Raw genomic sequence first — 20,395 nt, 5'->3', positions numbered from 1 at the left:
CGAAAAGTGTAATAAAATATGTTTCACATACAGTAATGATAATAAAATGAATAGCGATACCTATGTAATACCAACAGGCTCTTATGAGTTGAGTGAAATTGAAGCAGCTATAAAACGTCTATTACATAATACCGATACTTTATTCGAGTTGAGAGCAGATAATAATACACTAAAATGTACAATGTTTTGTAGTGAAACTGTAGATTTTAGTATGACTAATAGTATAGGACAGTTAATGGGGTTTAAAAATCGTAAATATGCTGCTAATGTCAATCACGAATCAGATACGTTGGTCAATATTACCAAAACAAACTGTATATATATCGATTCAAATCTGGTTATGGGTTCATTCGTCAACGGTAAGCAGTGCCATACAATACACGAGTTTTATCCGAATGTACCTCCAGGCTATAAAATAATAGAGGTACCAACACATTTGGTTTTTTACCCCATTAATTCTACATCTATAACGCACGCAAGTATAATTTTTAAAAATCAAGACAACGAGCTGATCGATCTACGGGGCGAACCAGTATCAATACGATTATTAATTCAAGACTCGTGATGGGGCTTCAATTTTATAATATAAATAGACCTGTATATGAAAAACCCGTTAGTCGTGCTAAAAACACTAACAAGGTAACAACTCCGGAGAAGAAAAAATATTCGAGACGAAAACAGACTAAACATAGTCTAACACCTGATAATTTGGCTTTTCTACGCTCGATAAACGTTATTTAATATGGACGACACATATTTAGATGTCACGGCTGGATACATCGACGATTGTAAAATAACTCAAATCGACTATCATTCTTTTTTACCTTATTCGACGTCGGCTCTTTCTAATAATGATGAGGTGCGTATTGCTTTACATAACACAGAGTCTTATACATTACCGTGCGAGAGTTATATTTACATTGAGGGGTCAATAACCAAACCTGCAGAAATAACTGATGAGATTAGATTTATAAATAACGGACTGGCATTTCTTTTCGCCGAAATGAAATATGAAATAAACGGTACTCAGATTCAAAAACTCGTCAATCCAGGTATAACGACCACATTAAAAGGATATTGTTCGTACAATAAAACAAATATTTCTTCACACCAAAACGCTGGCTGGGACAATGATTTTAAAAATGTGAATAAAGACTTTATCGATGGTGACAATTTCAATGGATGTATTAATCTTAAAGATTTGTTTGGTTTTTGTGAAGATTATAAGCGAATTTTAATAAATTGTAACCAGCAGCTCATATTAAATAGAGTGTCTATCGATTTAAATGCAATCAAACAGTATAAAAATAATGAAGTTGTGGCAGACGCTCTTAAACTAAAAGACGTTAAAATTAACATAACAAAAATATTGTGGCGGATGCCTATAGTGAGAGTTAGCGATCGGGAAAAAATTCGACTGTTGAAAGTAGTCAACAATCAAAAACCTCTGACATGTGCGTTCAGATCATGGGAACTTTGTGAATACCCGTTTTTACCTCAAAACACTTCACATTCATGGAAGGTAAAGACATCCAACAAGTTGGAAAAACCTCGATATGTTATAATCGGATTTCAAACTGATAGGAAAAATAGTTCGAGTAAAGCAATGTCATATTTCGATCAATGCAAAATTAAAAACTTAAAGGTTTATTTAAACTCTGAAGTATTTCCCTACGAAGATTTTCAAAACGACTTTACCAAAAATAAGATGGCTACATTATATCGCGCGTTTGCAGAGTTCCAAAAATCTTACTATGGGCATGATGATGTGACACCTCTATTGAACCGTTCAGATTTCAAAAATCTGGCTCCAATCATAGTCGTTGACATGAGCCGACAAAACGACAATGTGAAAATGTCAACTGTCGATCTTAGGATTGAAATAGAAGCCGACGTAGCGTTTCCAGCTTCAACTTCAGCATATTGTTTAATATTACATGATCAAATTATAACTTATAATCCATTTAATGGAGAAGTAAGAACCTTATAAATATTTAATGTAAACCTTATTATTTATAAATGTTAATATTTTTATTTTATTTTTATTAACCTTTTAAATATTTATTGTAAACCTAGTTATTAATAAATGAAAATATTTTATATATCATACTGATTAATATTATATATATATATATATATATATATATTCGAATTGTATCTTATAATCCACTTAATAGAGAAGTAAGAACTTTATAAATATTTATTGTAAACCTTAATATTAGTAAATGAAAATACAAATTTTATATATCATGTTTTATTTCACATAATTTTAATTTCTATAAATATTTAAAGACTTTACGTTTTACTCCGTCTAATGGCGTGAGGTGTTGAGCACCCTGTTTACTTGATGTATCTGAGGGTTTGTCAAAAAACGATGGCGATGGTGTTAACAGTTTGCGTTTAACGTCCCGCTTGTTTAATTTTTTCGCGGTTTTGCCGCTTGTGAAGTCGAGAATAAATGGTGGTTGGTTGAAAGACGTCGGACCGTCGTTCTCATCAACTGCGGGGGGCGTTGGTCGAGATTCGATGTATTGAGGTGTTGTATACCATGGAGGGTACTGTGCATCATTGTCCGAATTACGTCTACAACGATTGTCTACGTCTGTATGCTATACAAATAATATTTTGTTAATATATATTTATCATAAAAATTAAATGTGAGCATTACCATTGATTTTGTTTTCTGAATTGATGTCCATGTCCCCTGTGTAGGATTGATTTGTGATAAAAATTCATTGATACCGCATTCCTCGTCAACCACCTAAATAATTATTATAATTATTAATTGTGTAATTTTTTTTTTTTTAATTTATAAATTATAAATTACCCTTGCTTGTGAAAGGTCCATTGGAGACAAGCTCGAATATCTCGGAGGTGAAATGAGTCTCATTTCGGATTCGGTAAATAACTATAAAATAATAATAAATACAATAAATATTTTTATGAGTGATATAATATTTTTTTCACATTACCTCAGGTGTGTTTCGTGCCCTTCTACGATCTATCCAAATTCTAAGTAACTGCATAGGTGCATACATCTGGATTTGATAGGTCAGGTTAGGAGATGTAGTTGTGTTTTCTAAAGGTGTACCCAACTTTATGAATACTTCCATTTCATGTTCAGTATTTGGTGGTTTGGTATCTTGTAAACTAGTTTCTTCTAGATAATCGCAATACTCATCGATTTGATTAAGAAGAATGGTTTGGATGAATGATTTTTGAATCATAGTTTTTGAAATACACCATTCTAATTTATTTAGCTCAATCAAATCTGCACGATTCAATAAAACTCTGCATTCGCTTTTATTTTTACATTCAACAACTAGATTGTTTTCACCCTTGTACACCATACTCGATATTAGAAATAAATCAGTTTCGAGAAAAGTTATTCGTTTATTTGTTCGTGGTGTTTCTAATATAAATGATAATATATTACCGATAAGAGCAAATATACGTCTTAGGAAATCTGTTGTTAATTTTATATGTCTCGATGAAGTGATTAAATGTATAACAGTTTGAAATTCATCAGTTGGATCGATACCAATATGCACAAACTTACGTGCTGTAAAGTCTAATGTATATGATGTAGATTCCATAAGATATGCAGGTGGTGTCGGTGGAATGTATGTATACGACTTCTTTTTGATATCAACAATTGGACCGGCCATATTGAAAAATAAAAACACTTGTAAAAATTAAAAACCGTTGTAAAAATTAAAAACACTGATGATTTTAAATAACGTTGAGTAAATTAAAAATGACTGTATGAAAGAAGTAAGGTAAAGTACGAGTATAGCTCTCTGGAACAGACTGATTCGATTTGGGTACACTTAGTGGCTTATATGCTTATGGAAAAAGTGAGAAGGGTTATTATATTGTACATTAATAAATAATTGTATTCGTATTATACTAAATATGTAAAAGATAAGTAGGTGTTATACTTAATGATATAATTATGTATACTGTATAGAGTAGCTTTATAGTATTAATATCTTTAATAGCTGGTTACAGTAATAGTATTGTTTCATTTTAACTATATAATACTTTCATAATATAGTTGATGATATTTAAAATATAATTAAATAATTGTATTTGTGTTATATTAAACATGGAAATGATAAGTATGTGTTATACTGGTTAATACTTTCATAATAATATTATACTTGATGATATTTAAAATATAAATAAATAATTCTATTTAAATCATACTAAACATGTAAAAGTAAATTTCGTGAAAGCTAGTGATTCCATTGCATGTTATTCACTAATAGGTATTTTAATTTGTTGTTGTTAAACGATTAAGATATTTTGTATTATAGATCGGTTATTCATTAACAGCTAAAATTAAATTTCGTGAAAGCTAGTGATTTCATTATATGTTATGATGTAATGTTATGGGGGTAAATATACAAAATATGTATCGGTCACGTGATGAGTAGACGGGTTCAGGAGGTGTATGAGGTGGGGTGGGGTAAATATACGTCGTGTACGTGCGTGATCGGGCGGCGACGAGGATGAGTAAAGACGAGGATGAGGGGCAGCAAGGGCAGCGGGGCAGCAAGGGCAGCAAGGGCAGCAAGGCAGCAAGGGCAGCAAGGGTTGCAAGGGTTGCAAGGGTTGCAAGGGTTGCAAGGGTTGCAAGGGTTGCGAGGGTTGCAAGGGTTGCAAGGGTTGCGAGGGTTGCAAGGGTTGCAAGGGTTGCAAGGGTTGCAAGGGTTGCAAGGGGCAGCCTTCTGAATGCTCTATTATATACTACTGTTGGGATACCAAATATTTGAATAATAGCGAAAGAAAGCCGTGTGTACTTTCGGATGGATTTTATGGTGCCATCTTATGGTGTAAACCTTCGACCATATAAGCTAATAGACGCGGCATACGGTAAATATCTTGACGCCTACATCATGTAGCGTGTGATGTCGCGTTTGGGCAATAACGACGGCCGGCGGCCGGACTATAGATAGTATTCTAGCTATCCCAATAAAATATGATTGAATGGCTTACTTACAATTTTTTTAATTTCTTATTTCCTTACTATAACACTAATTACTATTTATCTATCTATCTGTGTATCTCGGTTTTTCTCCTATTTTACGAGTTATTTATTAGTTAAAATATAATTATTAAATTTAATTTACCAAAATGATATATTTAGAACTAGTATATTGTTACCTCATTGTAAACTCTCAGATTAATATACACTTGAAATCATAAAATAGCAAGGCTGGGCAAGTTAACTATTTTTTTTTAACTCGTTAAGTTAAGTTAATATAGAAAAAAGTAAGTTAAGTTTAAAGTTAATAGTTACCTCTATTTTTTTTAACTTGCAAAAATTACAAGTTAATTAGAAAATAAAAGTAAATTAACTTAATTAAAAATAAGTTACTTTTTTTTTTAGTATAAAATTAATAATTATACTGCCTACCTTTTTTTAAGCCAACAAATAACATAATAATTCAATAAATGTCTTAAACATTTTAAATAAATGTATGTAATAAATTTATTTACTGTAGGTACTTATATTTGCATATTATAGGTACTTTAATCAATGATGAAATCCAATAAAATAATAAAATAATTGTTTATGTATTTGTTAACGTAAATGATACACAACTATACTAAATATTATTTATTAGAATATAATTACTTGGTTACACAATATATAAATATATTATATAAAATATTATTCAATTAATAGTAAGAATACAATATTTAATCAAACCATTATTGTATTTTACCATTTTAGTAGACAGTAGTTACCTCATACCTAGTCTTAATAAAAAAAAAAAAAAATAGTGAGGTGTATTTACCATTTGGTGTATCATATGAATATCAAAAGTAAAATAATGCAACCAAAAACTAAGCTTTTCAACATTCATACTTTAACTATCATTATAATAAAACCATGATCATTTATCAAACATTTCAAAACACAATACTTTCAACCTTTCAAGTTTCAAAGAAAGCAGACAGCAGTTTGAAACTATGAAAGCTAGAATGTGAAAAATGATTTTCTACGACAATGGACAGACTCGAGACATGCAATACGAAACATGATATAATTATCATGATACGACAGTAAAAAATGTGTTCCAAACGGCAAACGCTGTGAGCCTGTGAACGAGTCAACACCAAATAAACAAATTAATAATAACTTGAAATTGTTTTGCCCAAACGTGACGTCATATCATTAAACATGATGGCTACATATTGTGCCTATACAAGCATAATATGATAAGGCGCGTCTATTAGCTTATAATATCTGATGGTCAATGGCTTATATCCACGGACTAAGATAGTATGGACTGGAAACGAACGCCTAATCATGGGTCCGCTTATGGTTATGAGTAGGCTTGTACGGGGTAAAATAGGGCAAGTACGATTCGCGCTCTATCTATGTTTATATATAAGAACTATAAATTTCTACTTTTTTGAATTTTCCCTCCAATGTATATTATTGTAATTGTTATTTATTTAAGTGTTTACTGTTTATTATTTATCACATTTGACTTGGTTTTACTGTTTTAGTCACGTACATAGTACTATCTAAATACGTGGTTATATAACTTATTACCTAGTTACATCAAATTTAATTTTTCTGTTCCTACTTTGAAAATTGCAAAATGGCACCAACATAGAAGTAGAAAATGTATTTCAAGCTGATATTTTTAGTGATCATGACTATTATAAATCAGATACAGAATCATGTGTGTTATATTACATCTGTGGGTATGTCACAAGATATATTAATAAACACACTAAGTGTAACAATTGTCAAATTACAGTACAAGGTAATGCAAAGAAATTATAAGATTATTTAATTCCTTAACTAAAAATTATTATTTTAGGTAAAACATCATTTTGTGATATGGCTGAAGCAACTCTCACAAATATTAAAACTAGAGGAGGCTTAATTCATCCAAGCACATTTTTATTCAATTTGTTGACAAACGTAGAGGAATCATTTCAAAATTTTTGCAATGATTTTGATGTTTTTCAACAGACAGTTGATGATTTTTTTAACAAAAAATTGAAACTTATCAACACTTTTCCATGTAGTATGCATAAAATTGAAGTACTGACTTTTATATATCATATTATGTAAAGATGAGGATGTGTCAATATACAAAAGTTTTAAACAATGATCAAAAAAAAAAAAAAAAATGCAAAGAAAAAGAAGAATTCAAAACTTGTTAATACATAGATTAAAATATTAATCAAATTAGAGAATACAATCAGAAACAGAATTTTGAAATGGAGACTTAGGCAGTGAAAAAAATGCTTACTGTTTCGTCTGTATTTTTATAATTAAAATTTAAAATAGGTAGTGTAATATTTTTTGGTTAATAAATAAATCGCGTATTTATGTTATGAATGTGTACAACTACCCTACGTTTTAAAAATCCAGAATCTATTTACCCTCAAAACCATTTTATGACATCAAAAATGTATTACATAAACTATAGGCACCTCGTGGATATAAATACATATATTTAGTAACTGATGCGTTTACTAAATTTGTGAAATTATTCCCTTCTAAAACTACCAACAGTAATGAAGTCGTTAAACATCTAAAGATTTATTTTAATTGTTACAATCGACCTATTAGGATTATTTCAGATAGAGGTTGTACTTTTACTGTTTTACTTCAGCTTTATTTAAAGATTTTATGAATGAAAATAACATTCAACTTATTCATATTGCTACTGGTACACCTAGGGCCAATGGGCAAGCTGAGAGGGTGAACCGTACAATTATCCCTATGATAGCCAAACTATAAAGTTACTTAATATTTGATTTGTTAACATTTTTATGACATATAAAACGATAATTGGTGACCTTGACTAAAAAGAACTTCAACGAACAGTGCTAAGATGACCAACACGATGAATCAAAAATAAACGATGTGCCACAAAACTCGTACGTCAACCGCATCGCTGTACGAGTGCCGTCATTTTGGAAAGGCAATCCAATTAGATCAGAAGGTTGCATCAAGTGACAATCAAAGGTTGCATCAAGTGTTGGAGTTGTGGTGGCAAAAATAGCACATTATTACATATAGACTACGCGAAGCCAGCGTTGTCAGTATTGCACGGAGACGTCGAATGTTCGACGGAGGGAGCGGAGTCGGCGGAAAAAAGGACAACTGCAATTATTTATTGAAAATCAAGTCAAGTTCTCGGGAACTGTGCGTACTGAAGCCACTGTTATTTTAGGTACAGCTATTTTGAGTGTTTTGGACAACGTGGGAAAATTACAAACGGTACGCCTTCTTTTAGACAGTGGTTCCCAAATTCCGGCGATCACTTCCCAATGTGCCACTCGCCTTGGTTTAAGGCATATCAGGAGCAGGATAGAGGTGACAGGACTCTCTCAACAACGAGTAACTTAAGTGAAAGGTGTCACTCAATGCCAATGTATTCCACTTCACGCGGAGCTTCCGCAATTTTGTGCTACTAACTTCGTCATTTTGACGCATATCACTATGTAGTTACTGTTCGCCAATGAGACTCTTATTAAACAGTTAGCCCCAATGACTCGCACTTACATTTGTAGGATATTAATACTATAATAAAGGATAACTCCAATCGCTGATATAAAAGTGATAATATAATAATATGTAACAATCAATTGTTATTAACAATAATAATAATAATAATAATAAATATTAAATAATTTAAAAAAAGGGTGGACGTCTCCACAGTGAAATTAATGATATTATGAACAACAAACACACGTATGTGTACGTATTACAAAGTAATAACTATTAATAAGGCCGTAACTAGGTCACGGGGCCACGTTGCAGTACAATAATTATAATAAATAATAAGACGATACGACCGTGATATGTGGAATGGTATACCGCGATGTTGGTTGGCGACAGGTCTGAAGATGATTGTTCGACGACGACAACAACGAAGCGGGTCGGCGCAGTATTATACGGTTGGACCTCTCCAACGGGTTCTTGCAGATTCCACTGAGCGAGGAGGCCAAGGAGAAAACCAATGTTATTTGTCAGCAAATGTTCTTGACTGATAAATTGATTTGCCAACATTTTAACTTTAATTACTTATAAAAAAATATCGTATACCTATAGAATATATTCGAATCTTAAATATTTTATAATATTTTAAAATATAACAGTTTATATTACCATTTTTTCTGTACACTTTTTTCTTACATGATCATTGATTAAATATACATAGATAGCCCATACAATGATAATGTATGGAAGCTCCCAATAACCGACCGGGGGAGCCAGAAATCTTGTAGTATGGGAGCTAGACATCAGAGTGCGCTAATTTTGTGGTTCAGTGGTCATATTATACGGCTTTGAACCCAGGGGGGGTTCCGATTTCGAATCCTGCAAAGATACAACAGATTTTTTTTTTTTTATTTATCTTTACAATACGACAATTGACTAAGTATACCTTAAGAATTTATTTATATTGAAATAAATCTAACATGGCTGAGCATTTTTTAATTAATATATGATCATTTTAGCTGTTACCTATAACAAAATTACTAGACAATTTTCGAAAAAAGGTTATACAGTAGGGTCTCGATAATCCGAACACAGGCTAATCCGAAAGACGCGGTAATCCGAACGAGCTTGAAAATTATCGCATCGCCGGTATTTCCCAATAATAAAATTTGTCGATTACGTTAGAACATCGCACGTGTACGTCGTTTAGATATGAGATGTTGAAGATATGAAAATTTTTGCGATGTTTCTTCCACCAAATACAACTGCTCGTATTCAACCAATGGATCAGAATGTTATCCAAAATATAAAATTGAATTACCGAAAAACTTTACTTACGAACATTTTGGCGGACGAAGAAAACGGAAATGACTTGGTGGTAGCTTTGAAAAAAATCAATCTTAAAGATGTTGTTTTTAACTTGGCTAACTGTTGGTTATCTGTCTCGTCACATCTGATAAAAATGTCATGGAAAAACCTTAGTCCACACCTGGTTGCTGTGAACAAAACTACTGAAGTTCAGGAAGGCAGCATTATCTTCACCCCACTTTTAGTCAAGTTGACTCCAAACACAGTCATCTCTGAGGATGAAATTCAACAGTGGGCATCAGGGGGCTGCGATGAAGAGATACAGCACCAAGAAATTTTAACTGATGATGAAATCATTCAGGCAGTGACCAGTTGTATTAACAACAGAATTCAAAATTGCAAATATGTAAATTTAACGCAATGATTGAATTAAGCATGATAATATAAGTGTACAATTTATAAAATATATAGTGTATAAAATATGAACAAGGGGTGTTATTCATGATATATCTTAAAATAGATTTTTAATATTGCCATTGGATAATTCATATTAATTAGTCTATTAAAACGATGATATTACTATTTATGAATATTATGTGCTGTACTGCTGTATATATGTGTTATAAATGGGTATTAACTCGTTATCACAGTATATAAATAGTTTTCAAATATACTATTTATTTTTGACAAAACAAACATTTAAAACATTTTATTTTGTAATACTGATCAATTATACGTGTCTGTAGTTCTGTAGTGACACGTCATTGTGGTTCACGAATATTATTATCTTGTTTCTGCACAGTAGAAAATACTTTAACATTTTTTAAAAAAAACGATTGAAAGAATAATTTACAAAAAACTAGTTCCATCTTATTTTAATTTCAAAACTGAATGTCAACCTCATCTAGAGTTCATTATTTTACATTTGATCAACTGTAAATTGCTTAGAGATTTTAATTGGAAGTCTAAAAATAATAAAAACCAAACAGTTGCTAAACTTAAGATTTTAAAGAATGTTTGATCCTCATTTCTCTAATTTGTGTATGATTATTAGGTACCTAACTACCTACCTATTATTATGTAACATTATTTTGGGAGTTTTTTAATTACTTTTTTTTATTTTTTATTAGTGTTTAATTATTATTATTTATAGATTATCATTAAACTCTTAAGTACGTAAAATGTAATAATTATATTTATATTATCTATACTATACTTTTATTTAAAATTGTTATTGTCTTAAATTTTAATATTTTAGATCTGTTCCAACCTGTGTTTACTTTTGTTTTAATTTTTGATTATAAAATAATGTATCTATGTGTTTGTTAATTTGTAAAAGTGTAAGATCACAGCCTTTTTAAAATTTATTATCAATAATTTTAGATGGATATGTAAGTTTTAAAGTTGTTTTATTTAAAATAAAAATATTTTGCTAGATCCTAAATCAACTATGGTACTTATATTCTCATTGATTAAATATAAAATAAATCATTAATGTTCCTTAGTGTGCTTGAGTTGCTTTTGAATAATTATTATTTGAAAAAAATAATTATTTTACTTAAAATTAACATTTTAAACTTAACTTTATTCAGCAATCATCATAGTAGTGCCATGAGAAAACATAATATTCGAAAATAAAATAACATTATAATATGATTAGCCATTCAGATTTAGCATTGATTAAATATATATGTAATATTCTGTGGATATAGTAAATAACAATATTCAATTTAATTTATATTCTTGGAATTCTTCTTATCGCGGTTTATTGTTATTCTACCGGTTTGTGTATTGTGTACAATTTAGTATTTACCAACGCTATCTATTGTCACATAATCCGTACTAATTTACGGGTTTCCATATTGCGTATAGCTATGGGCTATCTATGTATATTTAATCAATGTATATATGTATAATACAATAAACATAAATAGTTTAATAAAAAAAAAAATTAAATATTAAATGAATATTCATATTATGATCAAGATTAGGTGAACACATATTCATATCACACTACATTACATAATTTATTATATAAAATAACAAAAAATATATATGTACAATATATTATAATACAATATACGTCATAAATAGTTTAATAATAAGAAAAAATTATATATAAAATTAACATTCATATTATATTCAACATGGAAGCTATAAAAATATTATATGGTGAACACACCACATTAAGATTTTTACCTTTTTTTTTAGAGTGTTTTTCGTACCACAAGTTGGCTAACAGTTTTATGGGGTCTTTTTCATTGTGTTTAATTTTACACTTTCCTGACAGTATCCTGTTAACTTCGGTACACCAAAAATGAAGAAATAAATTTACAATGCATTCAGCAATTTTATATTGAATACTATAATCATGCTTTGGACAGTGTAAAATACTTAGATTAAAATTTGAAAGAATTTTATCTATAAGAATTGATTTAATTTTGGTGTGATGGCATACAGAAGGTAAACATTGAGTGATATTGACAATTATTTTACTAACTAATAAACCAAATGATGGTGCTGGATATTTTAAAGATGGTCGAGAAGGTTGGTATTCTCTAGCTTGTAATAGCTCATAGTTTTCACTAGATGTATTATTTGAGCATATTAGTTTTAAACATGTTTTACAATTTTTTAATAAGTTTTTATTAATTTTTTTGATAATATACCCAGAAATAAATGTATGCGTGAGGTCTCTTAAATACTGAGTTGTATCAAGCTGGTTAGGAATAACTTGTTCAGGTAAATCACACGAAAGAAGTGGCATTTCTGGAGTTTCTTGTCTAATGGAAAATTTGTACGTCAGTAAACATCCTTCAGTGAAATCCTCACAATTTGCCCCAGGTGAGTGAGATGAAAACAAATTATTAAGTAGTAATGTTTTGTATGAAGACATGAAAGTGCTGCACGTAGGATTTGAGCATCCAACACGTCTAATGCCTCCAAATAAGTTTTCTAAAGAATCTTGGTTTAAAACTCTGGGAAGTAATGATTGTATCCCCTTAATGTGTAAAGCCTTTGATAATGTTTGGAATCCTAAAAAAAATAGTGATCTAAAACATTAATATGTTAATTGAAAACCCCGTTGAAAACTGATAATGCCAGAATAAAGTAACTCACCCTTAATAGTGATTTCCCAATTTTTTATTGTTGGTATACTGACGGCTTTTCCGTTTTTGTTAACAAATTTCATAGTAGACAATACTTAAAATATGTTACCAATCATATCTGTATCTGTTAATGTAGATTCTAAATTATGAATACCAGACATAAATGATAAATCAAGGTCAATGTCAACACTATTCATACTTAAACTTTGTACTTCTCTGTCATTATTGTGTGACACAGATGAACTCGGATCAGAAACCAAAAACAATTGTATTCATATAAAATGTATAAAATAAATAGCATATGCTCAACTAGTGTTAATAAAATAAATATTATAAAAGCATATTATGTTGAATAAACAAATAAAAATCAAGTTAACCAGATAAAGTTTTATTATTTACCATCATTGTTTGACAGCCAAAGTATTGTGGGACACTATTGTCTTGGGTATGCTAATGTTGGTTCCTACAGGTATACAAAAAACATTTATTACTAAAATGTTAAAATGGTTAAATGTTAATACATACTTGGTAAATTAATAAGCGGGTATGCATTTGCATTAAGTCGCTTGGTGCCTGGACTTGAGCAGTCTGGTGTGAAATGCATAGCACATATAAATTTTGTTTTATAAACAGTATTTGGATCTATGTTATCTAAACCTACAATTTTAATCCATTCTATAAGTCTGGGCATATCAGAACGTGGATTTGGAAATCGATGGCAGACCACATCTAATCAAAATAGGAAAAGCAGCAGATAATTAAATTAAATTAAATTGTAATTGTACCTACATCAAGAATAGTAACAAATATAATATTATGCTTATCTTAAGTACTTATTTGATTATTAACTGTATACCTATATTTGACAATAAATTATCAATTGTCAAAAAATACCCATTATGTTGTTGATTTATGTTTAAAGTCTACAAATGTTAAAGATAACTTTATCTTTTTCATATTATATAATTTGAAATGAAAATACCTACAGTGCATTTGTTTTATTATATTATATTATAATATAATGTATACTAATCTATGATTCAAAGCAAAACGATGAATAACAAGTTAACACATTGATGTTGAAAGTACCATTTTATTCAATAGATATACAGTAAAATTGATCGATTGTCCGTCAACGTGTTAAGAAAAAAAATGTTGTTTAATTATTATTGTATATAATTATAAATTATTTCAGAAAATTAGGAGGTACATATTAGTTATTTAAAAATATAAAATACATACCTTTGGATTTACAGCCATGTACAACACACTTCGAAACGTTCTTAGATGGCATCATAAACAAGTAACAATTAAGGACTAAGGAGTATATTATGCAGAGTATATACTATATATGATATATAGACAACACCGATACAGAATTGCAACTTTCGAGGAAAAATATCAAATAGCAATAATACTTAATAGTTAATAGCTTACAAAAAATATAAGAATAAATCGAGGACGGAGAACATAGTGAACATACAGTAAGTAACCGAAACACATGACAAATTCAAATCCCAGCGAATAACGGCCAAGGCCAAGGCGCACGACCGGTGCGACGGTGCCCAACCGTAGCCGAGACATACAGCGCTAATGGTGGTTGTACGATGAATCTATACGGTACAAAACGCTCCCATTGAGTTGCACCAGCCTGAGCTAGACTGAAGGCATTAGGTAAAAACCACAGATTATATATAATCTGTGTAAAAACCATAGACATATAAATATTATTATTTATATGTCTATGGTAAAAACAAATTGTTTTATCTATTCTTTTTACATTTTTTATCATTTATCAGTTGTTTATCCATCATATCTTATCAACTATAAAAAGTCATGGAATAATCAAATAAACATTATTTTTTTCTTCAAAATTTTTGCTTATCAGAATATTATGTCTTACTCATTTTTGCTGAAGGCGCAGTCCATATTTTAGTTAATAGGACAGGACAGCTGCAGCAGGCTGCATTGCTGCAGCAGCAGGCTGGTCTATGCTACATACAATAAACAACAACAGTGCGCCTCCGCGGACGGCAGTATCATATTATCACAATCACACCCGTATTATATTTTTAATATTTATATATCGTTTTATATTTACTTTTATTTTAGAGAACATTCGATGTACATATTATAATAATAAAATAGTAAATATTTTAACATTTCGTCTGCTGTGGTCTCTTTTGAATTGTCGAGTCACTAAAAAAGATGGCCGTGGCTGGAGAACCTTTGAACTTAGCGAAAGGCGAGTTTTAGTTAACAATCAGTTTTAATTTTCTAATTTGTGGTAGTATTAATTTTAATTTATTTTTACATATTATATAATTTTCACAGATGTCAAACGTGCCATCGAACTATTGGAAAAGCTTCAAAAAAGTAATAAATCCACAATTTAATCTTTTATATTATATCAAAGTTAAACTACTTGTATACATTTGTCTAGCTGGAGAAGTGCCGGTAACCAAATTAGCTGCGTTGCAAAAAGTATTACAGAGTGACTTCTTAGCATCAGTGCGGGAAGTATACGAACATGTTTATGAAACTGTTGATATACAAGGATCTCAGGTGCTTAACATTTTATTCATAATTTGTATCCGCACTGACCTAAATAATAATCTTTTTGTGATAGGATGTCCGTGCATCAGCCACAGCTAAAGCAACCGTCGCAGCGTTTGCTGCTAGTGAAGGTCATGCACATCCAAGAGTGGTGGAATTGCCGAAAACAGAAGAAGGACTTGGATTTAATGTAATGGGTGGCCGAGAACAAAATTCTCCGATCTATATATCACGTATAATACCCAGTGGTGTAGCTGATAGACATGGTGGTTTAAAGCGAGGTGATCAACTTTTGTCTGTTAATGGAGTGGTTAGTTGCTTTTTAAACTTTATTTATTATATTGTATTTACTCTAAACCTAAAGAAAATATTTTGTAGTGCGTTGAAGGTGAAAATCATGAAAAAGCTGTAGAGTTATTAAAACAAGCCCAAGGTTCTGTCAAATTAGTTGTCAGGTATACTCCAAAAGTCTTGGAGGAAATGGAAATGCGATTTGATAAGCAACGTGCTGCTCGAAGGAAGCAACTCAACCAATAATTACATACTGTTGGTATGAATAATAGTCTACGTAACTGAATAGTATTTGATCAACTTAAATTGCATACTTATTTAGTTTAAGGGTTGTTAAAATATTGTTTTAATATGGTTGCCACCAAGTCTTGTCCTTACTCATGTATTTGTGTTCTCTAATCAAAGAAAAAATTATGTTTTGTGTTTGCAATAACAACCATAAATTATATACAATAATTTAATTAATTAATAAGTAACAACAAATTGATTTACTTAAAGTATGTGCTTAGGTTAATCAACATAGAAATGACAAAATACTGACAAGTAATTATAGATTTAAACCCACCATTTAAATAATTTACTGTGAGTATCACATCATAGAAAAATTGAAATGTTTTTAAATTATTCTTTATTCTCTTCATATCTTTAAAAACTTATTATGTACACTTTAATATCATTGAATTAAATGTTGGTTTCATTTTAAAAATACATTTTAATTTTATAAAACATTTTTTACATTTTATTCGTTCATAATCATATTGATACACATAATGTTAAAATGTTTAGTTTTTATTTAGGCTAAATGTTAGTTGTTTAATAATTTTAGTGAAAATTCATTCTAGTATTTATTCAACTAACTCTATTTTTCCACCTCAGTATAACCACTTTTGTTTCAGATAACCATTTTAAATATGAATTATATAATATATTAACTATTCATTGTGATCATGGAATTTTGAAAATTTTTTTGCACCACCAATATTAAAATGAATTTAGTATTATCCTCTAACAAAGTTAATATAACACTCAAGTGTTCTTTATATTTTATTATTTTTTGTTATTACTTATTTTTTCTTATGAATATTGCTTAAACTAAGCATATACATTTTGAGTTTATAGAGTGTTAGTACTATTATAGTTATACATAGTTATATTATATTTAATTAGTGTTTTTAAGAATTTGTATTAATAGCTATAAGCCATTAAATAACTCATCAAGATTACAATAGATTATTAAATACTTCATAGTTTAAGATTATCACTTTTTTTTCAGTATTATAATTTAAAATAAATTAGAAGTTTGATATACACTATATTTTGACAAATAATTACAGAGAAAATCTGCAATTATAATTCATTACCTGCTTACAAATTTTAATTAAATATATTACTATTAGTTATAAATGTTATAATATATAATTACAATATTCAAATAGAAATGTAGCTGTTTTCATTATTATGTATTACTTAGTACTGTAAAAATTATATTAAAAAATCAAGCAAGCCCCTATACTGTATAGAAGGTTACAAAAGTGCTTTGAATTTTGACGCCACCTTGATAGTATAATTGACTATTTAATTATTACTAGAAAGTATTTAGCAGTGGTGTCATTTCAGTTTTCAATAAAAGGGCAAAGGTTTTGGCCTACCAATACGGGTAAAAAATAAAAATAACTGCTCGCAAGCACATATCAACTTAAATTTTTTAATTCTTAAGTAACTTACCTGTAGTTTAATATTTTTGCATGTCGGTTTTTAGCCATACCACTTATTTCTTTTTTTAAGTTATGTTTTGTCCATATCAAAAAAAAAAAAAAGTGCGTCACGAAAAAAATTTAATAATACCTTGGAAGAATAATTAGTTATTGAACTAAATGAACAAAATGATAATCGGTCAAAAAGCCTGGTATGGAAATAGTTGGACAAAAAGTTCGAACACATTTTTAGTGTCGATAAAAAGTCCGAAAATACAAAATTGTCTAATTTTTCATAATTGTGTAATTATAATATTATATATATATATATTTTCTTATACCTAACATAAAAACAACAGAAATCTACTGGATTATGATTTTTAAGATAACATATTATAAAACATCGATAATAATTTAAAATGAGTTATGTGTTTTAAAAAATTGTCAATACAAAAATTGATCCAAATATAATATAATAATAATATTTAAAAAAAAAAGTTATATGTCATAAAAAATCTAGTCTACAGTAATAAAAATATAATAATAATATTTTTTTAAAAAAGGTATTTATACGATATATTTACAGATATAATTTAATATGCATTATGTTTTTTTTAAGCAATGAACTATCTTATTTAAAAATTCTGCTCGTTATTAACAATCTTTGTACATAAATATTGCAATTTTACATTTTTTTCTGATCCATGTTTATTTTTTCTTACTGGTTCCATATTATGTAATGATATTTTAGCTTTATCTACCCCCAGTTCCTCACAAAATTTATTAATCAGCTTCCAAATTGTTGGATGACTATCGGACTATGCCTGATTAAATGCGCAAACCTATTGTTCCAGCTTTCACAAGTATTATTTGTACGGTGTCTGGAGTGTAATGTAGCCTCGTGTACGTTCCATGTTTCAGGGGGTGTACAATGGCTTATTCCGTCTGAATTTTGAAACCCCGACTATCCTATATGTTCCAGTAACATATGTCGCATCAAAATAGTCAATTATATCTGTATTGTCGGGTGCACAAATTGATTTCAGGTACTTCATGCCTTCAATCACTGTGCACCGGCAAAAAAGCTAAGCCATCGATCATACTATACAATAATGGCTAAAGACGTTATCATATTTATATTTATTTTGTAACTCTTGTAGTTTTCTATGAGTGCTTTGGTACAAATTATAGAAACAACCTTGTATTACCAAATGTTCACCATTGACGGTTTTTGCTGCTTGAATAACAGCTTGTTCGAAGTCCATGTTCATTATCCGAGGATCGGGATAAACATTGTTTTCGGAACATTTATTGAGTATTGCAATAAACATTTCTTCATACCGTTACTGTACTACGAGTTTTCTTTTTTGAAGTACCTAAACAAAATATTGGGGTAATAATTTTATCATACTTTTTACTCTAATAGCATATAATTGCAAAAAAAAAATTCAGGACTTGATTTAAAGTTTCCATCGCAAAACCAAGTATCTAACTCCGATAAATGAACTAATCCTTCATCCAATGAAACAATTATGATTAGCTCATTCAATCCTGGACCATTATCATAAAGCAAAAATCGTTCATCTTTGTACATCGCCCATTCATTATTATTTATAAGTTCTGACAAACATGATGGTTTTTTGTGGATTATCTTTACTTTTTTGACGCCGCAACATTCTTTTGGTTGTTTGATTGTTTCTTCATTTGCAAAAGATGTTAAAGCCTGCTCTGAGACCTGATTTACTAAACTTGACAGCAAGAATTTGTGAAGGAGTTGACGTTGAAAATGTTGAAACACGTTTTAACATTTCAGACTTGGCTTTTTCGACTGTTTCTAGATTCTCATCACCAGCATGTGCATGTTCAACCTCAATTATTGGATTTTTATAATCTAATTAAATGTTTAAAAGTGTTTTATTAAAAATATAAAATATAAATTTTTAAAATTTTTTAAGCTTACCTTTGGAAGTTACTAAATTGCCTGGACATTTTTTTGAAATTTTATTGGAACATTTCCACCGAATACTAGAAACCAGATTATTTTCTTTTATTACAAAAACTTTTATTTCAACCTCCATCTCGACTTAGTCGACTAAATAACATCTAGGGATACACTGACTAAGTAACAAATTAAATTTATAATTCACGTCCGCTACGTCCCCATGAAATCGATTATATTGATGAGATAAATGTAGGTATAAATAATATTATAAGTACCTCTGGTACTTATAAATATTATCTAGATTTATATTATAATCGTGGTAATAACGCTATTTTGTAGCACGTAGATTGTAAGTATGATATTATGGTAGATAAACTGTAGACGTACATTAGATCCATATAGACCTACTTACCAAACTATTGCGGATTTCCGTAATATTTTTTTTCAGGTATAAGAAATAAGAAAATAAAAAAAAAGTAGGTGCAATGATATAATAATGTAATACATGTATTACAATTTACAATTTTTTAAATTAATAATAATTAATATAATTAATTAACTAAGTAATATAATATAAGGTACATTATGATTATAAATGCAAATTGAATAGACAATTTTGTATTTTCGGAATTTTTGTCCAACTATTTCCATACCGGACTTTTCGTCCGGGAATCTAACAAAATATATAATAGTAAGTTTACTGCGATACACGACTGTCACAACTCGTGAATTCACTGAAGACTGAGGTCTGACTATCGGTGACTTGACTCCCGAGATCGATCATCAATGATTAATTAGAGTGCCAATCGATTGTTGTTTTTAGAAATTTGTATTAATTTTAGATTTTAGAGATAAAACGCATACGGGATTATGATATTTATTATTATTATTGGTGTGCATACAACTTACTATAACTGTATTGTGTTCATTTTCTTTCACAAAACACACAAAGCACGTCCCCCATGCGTCTAAATGTAAATATATTTCAACTATCAATAATTAATTGAAAATA

The 20,395-nt window shown here is 29.6% G+C and overlaps 4 protein-coding genes and 1 pseudogene across 11 annotated transcripts; 2 read left to right on the top strand and 3 right to left on the bottom strand.

Moving 5' to 3' along the window:
* Positions 1–742: 742 nt before the first annotated feature.
* LOC149057408 (uncharacterized) lies at positions 743–1,990 on the top strand. The gene has a single exon (XM_089223400.1). It carries the CDS (start codon positions 743–745, stop codon positions 1,988–1,990), a length of 1,248 nt encoding a protein of 415 aa, XP_089079526.1.
* A 248-nt stretch (positions 1,991–2,238) lies between these two features.
* Positions 2,239–4,057, bottom strand: LOC149057407 (uncharacterized). The gene is made up of 4 exons (XM_089223591.1): positions 2,973–4,057; positions 2,828–2,908; positions 2,669–2,761; positions 2,239–2,609 (listed from the first exon to the last, which is right to left on the bottom strand). The coding sequence occupies exons 1-4, from the start codon at positions 3,666–3,668 to the stop codon at positions 2,277–2,279; spliced, it is 1,203 nt and encodes a 400-aa protein (XP_089079717.1). The 5' UTR covers positions 3,669–4,057; the 3' UTR covers positions 2,239–2,276.
* Positions 4,058–8,587: 4,530 nt separating this feature from the next.
* On the bottom strand, positions 8,588–14,658 carry LOC107162422 (uncharacterized). Of its 6 annotated transcripts, none has more exons than XR_016191100.1 (7): positions 14,143–14,650; positions 13,426–13,629; positions 13,300–13,363; positions 13,100–13,209; positions 12,911–13,039; positions 9,152–12,826; positions 8,588–9,088 (listed from the first exon to the last, which is right to left on the bottom strand). XR_016191100.1 is itself a non-coding variant. In XM_089224233.1 (4 exons), exons 3-4 carry the CDS (start codon positions 12,981–12,983, stop codon positions 11,922–11,924), a joined length of 978 nt encoding a protein of 325 aa, XP_089080359.1. In that variant the 5' UTR covers positions 12,984–13,363; positions 13,426–13,629; positions 14,143–14,649; the 3' UTR covers positions 8,588–11,921. The 6 variants fall into 6 exon arrangements, 1 of the variants encoding a protein (XP_089080359.1); XR_016191101.1 differs by having other exon boundaries at positions 13,100–13,157; positions 13,301–13,363; XR_016191102.1 differs by lacking the exon at positions 13,100–13,209 and having other exon boundaries at positions 14,143–14,658.
* Positions 14,659–14,858: 200 nt separating this feature from the next.
* Positions 14,859–16,473, top strand: veli (L27 and PDZ_signaling domain-containing protein veli). Of its 2 annotated transcripts, XM_015509308.2 has the most exons (6): positions 14,859–14,961; positions 15,013–15,145; positions 15,235–15,276; positions 15,344–15,465; positions 15,530–15,766; positions 15,835–16,473. In XM_015509308.2, exons 2-6 carry the CDS (start codon positions 15,109–15,111, stop codon positions 15,991–15,993), a joined length of 597 nt encoding a protein of 198 aa, XP_015364794.1. In that variant the 5' UTR covers positions 14,859–14,961; positions 15,013–15,108; the 3' UTR covers positions 15,994–16,473. The 2 variants fall into 2 exon arrangements, with proteins under 2 accessions (XP_015364794.1, XP_015364793.1); XM_015509307.2 differs by having other exon boundaries at positions 14,866–15,145.
* Positions 16,474–18,126: 1,653 nt separating this feature from the next.
* LOC149057406 (uncharacterized) lies at positions 18,127–19,945 on the bottom strand (annotated as a pseudogene). The gene is made up of 2 exons (XR_016191256.1): positions 19,402–19,945; positions 18,127–19,332 (listed from the first exon to the last, which is right to left on the bottom strand). The product of XR_016191256.1 is annotated as an uncharacterized LOC149057406 (transcript).
* Between the last annotated feature and the right edge of the window lie 450 nt (positions 19,946–20,395).

Source organism: Diuraphis noxia, unplaced genomic scaffold, assembly GCF_037042655.1.
Source record: "Diuraphis noxia isolate RWA-SAM2 unplaced genomic scaffold, SU_Dnox_SAM2 contig0003, whole genome shotgun sequence".
In the NCBI taxonomy this organism is placed as follows: domain Eukaryota; kingdom Metazoa; phylum Arthropoda; class Insecta; order Hemiptera; family Aphididae; genus Diuraphis; species Diuraphis noxia.
The sequence above is the reverse complement of the archived record's forward strand: the minus strand, read 5'-3'. Positions and strand labels throughout refer to the sequence as shown.

Bases quoted from the DNA above. Each gene is read 5' to 3' on its own strand.
- LOC107162422 (XM_089224233.1), bottom strand. From the start codon at position 12,983: ATGAAATTTGTTAACAAAAACGGAAAAGCCGTCAGTATACCAACAATA. The intron at 12,827-12,910 runs GTGAGTTACTTT...TATTTTTTTTAG, and splicing joins TTGGGAAATCACTATTAAGG to GATTCCAAACATTATCAAAG.
- LOC149057407 (XM_089223591.1), bottom strand. From the start codon at position 3,668: ATGGCCGGTCCAATTGTTGATATCAAAAAGAAGTCGTATACATACATT. The intron at 2,909-2,972 runs GTAATGTGAAAA...ATTATTTTATAG, and splicing joins GGGCACGAAACACACCTGAG to TTATTTACCGAATCCGAAAT. The intron at 2,762-2,827 runs GTAATTTATAAT...ATAATTATTTAG, and splicing joins TGGACCTTTCACAAGCAAGG to GTGGTTGACGAGGAATGCGG.
- veli (XM_015509308.2), top strand. From the start codon at position 15,109: ATGGCCGTGGCTGGAGAACCTTTGAACTTAGCGAAAG. The intron at 15,277-15,343 runs GTAATAAATCCA...ACATTTGTCTAG, and splicing joins ATTGGAAAAGCTTCAAAAAA to CTGGAGAAGTGCCGGTAACC. The intron at 15,767-15,834 runs GTTAGTTGCTTT...AATATTTTGTAG, and splicing joins TTTTGTCTGTTAATGGAGTG to TGCGTTGAAGGTGAAAATCA.
- LOC149057408 (XM_089223400.1), top strand. From the start codon at position 743: ATGGACGACACATATTTAGATGTCACGGCTGGATACATCGACGATTGT.